Consider the following 9,700-nt stretch of genomic DNA (forward strand, 5'->3'; position numbering starts at 1 on the left):
ATTTTGGAATGGGTGATTCCATTCCATTGACCAACCAAACACGCTTTTCTTCATTCCCTCGTAATCATCCATTCCATTCCACCTCTCATTCCTGCATACCAAACACTACCTAAAGGTGGTGGTGATGATGTAACAATTTTATTTAACAATATTTCCTATAATTTGAAATTGGTTATTATTATTTTAGTGAAAGCATTAGTGTATTACAGATGTATATATAATTTTTTATCCTAGAATAGACCGGTCTTTGCACATTGTATTTGACGATATATCGCTCATAAGAACGTTAATGACAAAAATCTAGCTTCACTAAGTCTATATATTCTGCTTGTTTTTAGTCAATGAAGTTTTCTTCGAGAAAGAATTTTAGTTCACAATTGTTTCTGATGAGAGAAAACTAAATACAATATGCATATAATGAGCATTAGCTTTTAAATAATAAAAGATTATTTCAAATCACAATTGCTTTTAATATTAGTTTACAATTTTACATATTACGGTTTCTTATAATCAAATAATTATATGTGCACCAAAAAGAAACTGAAAAATTAACTTAAAATTCTAGTGCTATCTCGCTAATTTTAAGTGTTTTTATTTTTATCATTTGTGTGGTTGAAATAATCAAATAATTAAATCCGTTACAACAACAACAATAATAACATGATTGTTTGGAAATTTTAGTGAAAATGAATTTTTCACTAAATATTTTGAATATTAATAAATATTTATATATATGTTGTATAAATAATTATTTATGTATTTGTGTTCAAACTATGTCTAAAATAGAGCTAAGATAAATGAGATATCGAAGCTTGAAGTTGTATGTTTGGAACAAACAAAGATGAGAAAAATGGATTGAGATTTGTCACCTTGTCCCACATAGGTGGGATGACAAAACTTAAAATGGTATATAAGAAAGAGCACTCCTTGTAAATTCTTTCCTTAAAGGCAAACACTAGTGGGGACCCCCGCTCATATGCACACGTGACATGGGCTACAGGCCCAATATGGTGCACTTTGTACCTTGCACACCACCTTTGTATTTTTGTCCATGAGCGCGTGGTCAGATACATGGCGGGTCCGCTTATGGCACACTCTTGGGTGGCGTAGGCGGATGCCATGTCATGGCACATGTCAATGCGGCGCGAGCTCCTTAGGCGTATGACGCACGTCATTGGCTATGGCAAAGAATGCAAGTGGCGCACAAGTTTGGATGGCACATGACCAGTTGGCGTCCTGTTATGCGTAGTGGCATCCGTGTGGCGGGCGGCTCCATATGGCATGGCGTGAGGTATCCCTTTGATATGCGCGCTCCTTGGGCGGATGTCATTGGTCATGGCAGATGGTACACGAGTGACGCATCCATTGGCGTGAACACCAATGGCGCGACTGTACTACTCCAGGCGGCGCATGGCACAACATGTGGTGGGTGTCTCACGTGTGGCACGAAGACTGCATAGCACGCGGCTTGCTTGCGGGCGAGTCATGCGGCTTGCGGGCGGGTCACCCTCAGTCAACCCAGTTTCCGTCAGTTACAAGAAAGCTTTGACTATCACTTAAATTCATTAAACATGATATTAAACCTTGCTTATTTTATTATTAAATGTCTAATTCATGAAAATAATAATTGGGGTTTAATGGCTTATTTATGTGTGTATGTATAAGAAGAGGATGATGATTCATTCTAGAGATGATCGAAAAAGACAGAGAAACACATACACATGAAAGAACTTTTGTTCCATGGGAATTTAGAGAAGAGTATTCTCTAAATTTTCCTTTTACCTAACTCAATATTTTCCTACAAAATGTAGAACACCAAAGTACCCGGTGTAACCTCGGGCACGAGTGCCATCTCCGGCAGTACAACTACTGCTTCGGTTGTTGTACCATGTGAGACAGAACCGTCTGAGAGGAGGCGCAGAATCAGTTTTAAGGGAAGCGTGTTGAACACGTGCCTCAACCAAAACCGTCAACAATTTTGCTTGTCTTGCAGTGGAGTTTCGATCTGGAAGGTGCGGTTGAAGTTTCCAAAGACGCTTGCTTGAATCAAGATTGGTACAATTAAATTGTATTTTTACATTTGTTTATTTAGTTTATGTAACCGGTATTGTACTAGTAGAATTTTCCACAAATAACGAGGTCTCATTATTATTATTTTTTATTAATATATTTTAATAAAAAGTGAACTTGGTTCCTACAATGATTCATGCAAATGTTCTCATAATTTACAACTTAAGACGACGTCATAAGTTGTGCTCTTAATGTAACCGCATACAATTGTTTTACACCATATATCTCGTCAAATGGCAAGCATGAGCCCGGGTAACGACCTCCGGAAAAGATCTCGCGGTTGGCTCCTCCACACGGTTGACCAATTATCCTTGCCTACCCAACCGAGCGCGGGTCTCACCCTCAACTTCTTCACAGTTAGCCACGTGTTGAAATACTCCCTGAATCGGGTTATCAACCCATCTTTCAAGACCCAAACGTGTACCCAGTACACGTTTGCACCTTCATAACCCTCAACGATCACTATGTGGTCGTCGAGGGTTGTAACACTCCGAGGTTCAAATATGAACTCGGTGTGTGAAGCCTCTCCGGTCAACATCCTCATCATGTGGTGGCAAGTTTGAGGGCCATGAAACCACCACTCGAGGTCGCTGGCTAAAAGACCGGAGACCATTTTGGTATCTCCGGCGGCAAGCGACTTATAAAGAGCATTGATGGTGGCTTGATTTTTCAATTCTTGTTGGTTTTTATTGAATTCTTCCATTTCTTTTGGAGGAAATGTGAAATTGGGAATAGGAAGGAATGTCTGAATGGATTTTATAGGAGATACAAAGTATAATGGAATGGGACCCACACTTTTCAAGTTAAGACAAATGTTTAACAATCATTCTGTAATTATTTTATTGAATTATTGTTAAATAATGTTAAATTTTTAATCAACAACCACTCTCCCTAAAATCTATTTCTAAGAGCATTCACAATTGAACCAACCTATATTTATGTAAATGCATCTTCTATGCATGTTTTAGAGTGTTCTGAGTGAAGGAGAAAGAAATGTTACAGGTAAATTTGGAGGGTCACTGTTTATCCTTCACAATTTTTTAAAAGTGGTTGTGAGCAAAAAAGAGAAAAAAGATATTAATAAAAGTGTAAAAAATATTATTTAATTAAAAATGAGATATAAAATGTAGTATTTTTAGTGTAATAATAGAGATGAAATAAAATATCAATCATAAATGCTTTAAAATCAACATATTATTTACTTTGTAGCTTTTAAACCTGTACTACTTTGTTGGATATAAACATCTATTGCTACACCAGGCCAATGAGGCTCTTGATGCTTAAATATTGTTAATTAGCGGGAGGAGACCGCCCTTCACGTGGACATACCTATTATTAAGAAATTTTAAATAAAAACGTAGATAGAAATAAAAACGTCTTAATAGAAACTTTATATAAGAAAAAGTAACACTTAACCCGCACATTGCGTAGTGTTAAACTGCGGAAAGTAAAAAGAATTAACAAACAAATTATGCTTGAAAACGTTAAGGAACACTAAAAAAATAACTATGTTAAACACGTTTGATGAAAATTATTTAGAAATATATTTTAAAATAAACTAAAGTATATGATTAATTAAAATATTAATTTTAGGTTTTATAAAACTATTTAGTTAAACAATTAATAAATTATTTGTTAAAACAACAAAAGCCAAGTCTTAATGATTGAGAAACTAGTTATCCTAAATATTACAACTCTTTATTTATAAATTAGCCTCAAATTAACCAAAATCTATACTATATAATAAAAGAAACCTGATTTTTGACACGTGTTATTCATTGAAGATGTCTACATTCGTAATTTTCTATCTTTTCATACTTAATATTATTATTTACCAAATTGACACTTTTTTTTATTTATGAAAAAAGAGATATTTTATAAAAGGAATAAAAGGTTAATTAAATGATTTAGTTAAAAATAACTGAAATTATCAAAAAGTTACATGTATAGTCCACGGACATGGCGGCCATGTATCATGTTTTAAGTTTATCCTTTTATACTTTTATCAATAAATAATATCTTTTAAAATTATATAAATAATCGTATCAATTGATAATAGATAAATACACAAACCAATAAAGATATAAACAAATAAGAATTTGGTATCAAAAACTTACATGTATAGTCCACGGACATGGCGGCCATGTATCATGTTTTAAGTTTATCCTTTTATACCATTTTATCAATAAACAATATCATTAAAAATTATATAAATAATCGTATCAATTGATAAAAGATAAATACACAAACCAATAAAGATATAAACAAATAAGAATTTGGTTGGTGACACAAACCAATCTTTTATACTATATAATAAAAGAAACCTGATTTTGGACACGTGTCATTCATTGAAAATGTCTACATTTGTAATTTCCTACCTTTTCATACTTAATATTATTATTTACCAAATTGACACTTTTTTATTTAATTTACCCTTATCTCATATTTTATGAAAAAAAATCGATTATTCTATCTCTTATTTTCATATTGCATTTTTTTTAAATTTAGTTTGTACCTATCTTTTCCATTCAAATGGGACAGAAGTAAAATTATTGGGTTTCACATTTGTAATTAGTTATTTTTTATTAAGATGCTATTGTTCTATTTGCTCATGTTCAAAATGATCAGAAAAAAAAAACTCAGTTATTTTTGTTTCTAGGAAATCGTAATCCTTTTATTTGATTCAATCATTCTAGAAGTTTTAAAACTAAAATATAATCTATCATAATCAAATTCACATTTCAAAACCCTCAAAATTCAACCATTCAATAATCACAATTACTCACACGTATAAGCCCATATATAATCTAACCTATGATGATGATGATTTAGTATATATAATTAGATTTATTTAACCCGTATAATACACGGGGTTTATAAAGATATAATTTTTTTATTATTTAGTTTATAAAATTACATTTATTCAACCTGTGTAATATACAAGGTTACAAAATTACATTTATTTAACCCGTGTAATACACAGTGTTTTTAAAGATATAACTTTTTTTTTATTATTTAGTATATATAATTAGATTTATTCAACCCGTACAATAAACGGGTTTTTATTATTTGGTATATAAAATTGCGTTTATTTAGTACAATACATGAGGTTCTTAGAGATATAATTTTTTTATTATTTAATATATAAAATTACTTTGTTCAACCGGTGTAATAAACGAGATTTTTAAAGAATAATTGTTTTAATTTAGTATATAAAATTACATTTATTCAACCCGTGTAATACACGGGGTTCTAACCTAGTATTAACTATACACATAACCGAAATAAAAAGACTATAACCGAAATATTAATTTGGTCAAGATAATCCACACTCTAGACTTAATTTAAATAAATAATAAAAACCAATAATATAAAATAAAAATAAAACGTTTTAGGATGATTATCCTTTTTAGCTATGAATCGTTTTTTCACCCTTCTTCTGTATTCCCACTGCTTCACAAACAATTCGTCCATTCGAGTTGTCGACCCATCCCACATCATTCTTCCCCACTTGAAAAGAACTCGTCCTCGAGTAGAGTAGAGAGTTTTAGTTTGTGAGTTTCTTTGTTTCTTTAGTTCTATAAATTTCTCCACCGCCACAACTATCTTTGATTTCATATTTTCTTCTATTATTAGAATTGTTAATAGTCCAATACCCTTGTAACACTCCATTTGTTTTTATAAGAATTTATCATAAACTAGGCATTTTAAAAACCAAAGTTTTTAATTTGATGTCAAACATAGGAAAATTTTCATAAAGTTAACATGTTCAATGACTACTAGTAGTTTAACAACCAAAATAAGTATTTAAGTGATAACTACATAAATATTGTCTTAAACATATTTAACTAATCGCGGAAGCTTCAAAAGTTTGTGTTCGGTTCTTGTACTTGTGCTTGATCGCCATCCGGATTAAGTCCATCTTCACCTAATGTCAAAACCACGTAAAAGGTTAGTTTTGACTCATTAAAATCGGTTAAATATAAAGTCTATTGCTGAAATATTGAAAAACAACAAAAATTCCAGCTATCGAGGTTGTCGCGCCGCGCGACGGAGGCTGGCCAAGCCTTCGCGGTCCGCCACTGCCGTCGCGTCACGCGACCATAATGGTGTTTCGTCGTGGCGTGGCGCGACACCACTTTTTGGGCAGTAAGTTCGTTATATCAGCCCAGCATCACCATTTTCATATCAAAATCTTTAAACTACCATAACTTTTGACTCGAGCGTCCGTTTTAGCCGATTCTTTTTCCTATGCGTCCGTAATAAAATTACCGATGCGTCTATCTTAACCACTCAGTCAAAAATGGAATGTACGGTTGTGAACCAATGAATACACAATGTATCCGTTTGACCCGTATAGTTATTACACTATTTTAACTAGTAACAATTTATGACGACAAGGCGTATTTACCCCAACTTCCGAGGCTTACGACCTCTGGTGTTTCATTACCACACTTATGGCTTCACACTCTTGTGATCCGTCTTCGCCCAATGTCAATCTAAAACAAAGTCTTATTATTACTAACCAATTATTTGACCCGTTTGGCTCATTTACGGAATCCTCCTTTCTAATGACTACCAAACGCTTCCTAGCCTGTTTACGATTCATTCAATAAATAGCGAACAATATCACTTCAACTAATAACAACCTTTATACCAAACACGAATATGAACAATTAACATATCTAATTTACATATTGTAACATAACGAGTTACATACCTTTAAAGCACGCCCTTCAAACGCAAGTCACCTCCGGCTTGTCCACTTGACGCCCCGATATCTTTTCCTATAGAGTTCAATCACAACCCGCTTAGAACTCTTTTCATAACATGTAACGCATAACTTGCCGAAATTTACAAATACGTGTTTTAACCCAATTTTTCAGTTTTAAAGCCTTCTTTTAGGCATTTTTACAAACACTTCAAAGGCAGAATTTTATACACTTTGTTATCATTTTCATGGCTTGTTGTTTAGCCGATTTTATCATCAATTAACATGTTCACATAAATTTTCGCATCTACAACATCAAAATTTACTTATTGAAATTCAAATTACACTAGAAGAACTATCAATTTCTAGTGTTTAGCATGTTCATACAAAAACCCACTTATCACCTTCAAAGGTGATCATGAATTCACAAGAATTAGACCTAATTTCATCATATGCTTGTCTAGGGTTTACTCCTAGACACTACAATGTTCCTATTTCATCATATAACGAACATGCAACCATCTAATTCGGATTCTCTAGGTTTGCACAGAAATTTAACTAGAGATTTCTCATGAAATTTACATACCTCGTGACTCCTTTTTCAGTGGAGATAACTAATTCGTACTTGGATTTCGATTTAGACTTGATTTGGACCTTCAATTTGAAAGATTTGTGAGAAGTTAGGTGTCACACCCCAACCGATGGCGGAATCATCGGGGCGCGGCACTGAGCGAAACAGATTGTCCAGAAGTTTCCGTAACAATTATCATTACTATTCAATTTAAAGTAACATGTCCCATACCATGCCTCAAACAATAAACAAATTATTACAGACAAAATCTAGGCAAATAATTCTGTTCCGACAACTCAGATTTAAATATAGCAATTGTATATCTGCTTCTAGAGACCCTTGATTCAATTACTACAGACAACTATTTGTTGGACTCTAGAGCTTTATTCTAGCCTCGCTTTCCTAGCAGATAAGCATCCTAAACACCTGTCACATACGTTAAAGTAAAAGTCAATACACATAGTGTAAAGGCGAGTATACAAGTTTGATAATAGCATATAGAGTTCGAAATAGTTTACGCATAACCAGCACGTACACAGCGGAAACGAAGCATGTTAATTATCGACACGGATCTATCGATAACAATGACTGCGGGTTGACTTCCCGAGGCAGTTCGTAATACATGAGATCACTACTGTAATCTATGTAAATAATTGTCCTTAACAACCCCCGCATGAGCGGGTGCTGAGTCCAAACTATAGTACTATCGTCGTTGAGGCAGGTAGACATCATTCCATGTGTAAACATAACAAACAAGCATTCATTAAGTCACGTATAACATGCAGTAACAGTTAGCGTTTAAAAGTATTGCGTAGTGTGTTCGATGTGATTTCGTATATGTAACGTATGTAACACCCAAAAGTGCATAAAGCAAAAAGGGATCGAGTATACTCAGAGCGGTTGATGGATTAAAGGGAGAGCTTGAGAGTAAGGTTAGCCTAAACAGTTCGATAGTATAACGATAAGCAATGCGTAAAACGGAAACAAGTGTCGATGGATCAGACAGCTGGTCGATCGGGCGGTAGTCTGATCGGACGGCTGACCGTTCGGTTGGTAGTCCGTTCGGAAAGTTGTCCGGTCGGACGGGAGTTCGATCGGATGGCTGTTCGAGTCGATTGTTTCTTCCTTTGAGTAAGATGTGTTTGCGTATGATGGTTGACTTTTGAAGTTTTCGTTGTAGTATTTGAAAACCTTGAAGTATCTTTTCCTTTCAGGTCGGTCGATCGGACAATCGGTCGGGAACCCGATCGGCTGGTACTTCAGTGAAGAACATGTCCTCAGCAAGAGGTCACTCGATCGTACAGTAGTTCGATCGGGTGGCATTTCCGCGCATCGAACATGTTAAAAATCGATTAAGTAATTAAAGTCAAGTATCTCATGATCCGAAGAGTAATCCAATCGGATGGCAGTCCGATCGGACAGCAATTCGTTCAATACTCACTTCAACTAGGTTGATTAAGTGTGGGACACAAGTGCTAGCCGATCGGCTGGCCAGTCGTTCAGCTTGTCTGTCCGTTCGGTTGGCTGTCCGTTCGGACAGCAGTCCGATCGGACAGCACCTTGTCCTGGTCAGCCTGTTCGTCTAACACTTGGTTGTTTTGATTTGTCATTTTAGCGAGGTATTTTGAGAACGAGTCAAACAACTGAACCTCGTCACTACTTAGTCCTCCTGTTCGGATAGGAATCACCCAAATCCGTCTAGCGAACGTTTCGGAACGGTGTTTCATGTTTAACCCGAAATCGGTGAACCTCGTGGATAGAATCCGGAAATTAGGCCACACAACCACCTGAATGATTAGCAAGTTGGCACAAGCTCCGTTTCTACCGATTTTGAAGACATTGAGTGTAAAAGAGTTGAAAGAAGGTCGGAAATCCATCTTTCAATCTCTTTCACTGTGAATATGTTTAGATATGTGAAAGATCTTTGTTTGTTTATATGGAAATCGGTTAGATCCAAGTTATTCTTGGTGGATTGAGGCTAAAACATGAAGTTCTTCAAGAACACCATGATGACATCATCCTAGAACACTTGAATCTTGATGATTTCACGGTTAAAAGTTAAGATTTAATAGATAGAAAGGTGTAGGAGTGCGTGTAGATCAAGAAAGTACAAGATTTAGGACGAGATCTTACCGGAATCGCGAGAAATCTGAGAAAAGGTAGAGAGCACGAGCTGGTCGGTCAGAGGGTTTCCAAAAGTGGAAAGGATGGCAATGGCAGGGGTATTTATAGGCTTCCAAATGAGGAAAGTGCTGGCCGATCGGCCAGGCAGCTCGAGCGGACAGCCTATCCGATCGGACAGCAGTCCGATCGGCTGGCTGTTCGATCGGCTGGTAGCCTGATCGTGC

The 9,700-nt window shown here is 35.3% G+C and overlaps 1 protein-coding gene across 1 annotated transcript; it reads right to left on the reverse strand.

Moving 5' to 3' along the window:
* Window positions 1–2,121: 2,121 nt before the first annotated feature.
* On the reverse strand, window positions 2,122–2,781 carry LOC110881264 (senescence associated gene 20). Its single transcript, XM_022129582.2, has one exon. The coding sequence runs from the start codon at window positions 2,771–2,773 to the stop codon at window positions 2,300–2,302; it is 474 nt and encodes a 157-aa protein (XP_021985274.1). The 5' UTR covers window positions 2,774–2,781; the 3' UTR covers window positions 2,122–2,299.
* Window positions 2,782–9,700: the final 6,919 nt, after the last annotated feature.

This window comes from Helianthus annuus, chromosome 10, assembly GCF_002127325.2.
Source record: "Helianthus annuus cultivar XRQ/B chromosome 10, HanXRQr2.0-SUNRISE, whole genome shotgun sequence".
NCBI lineage: Eukaryota > Viridiplantae > Streptophyta > Magnoliopsida > Asterales > Asteraceae > Helianthus > Helianthus annuus.

Excerpts from the sequence above, each read along its gene's own strand:
- LOC110881264 (XM_022129582.2), bottom strand. The coding sequence starts at position 2,773 with ATGGAAGAATTCAATAAAAACCAACAAGAATTGAAAAATCAAGCCACC.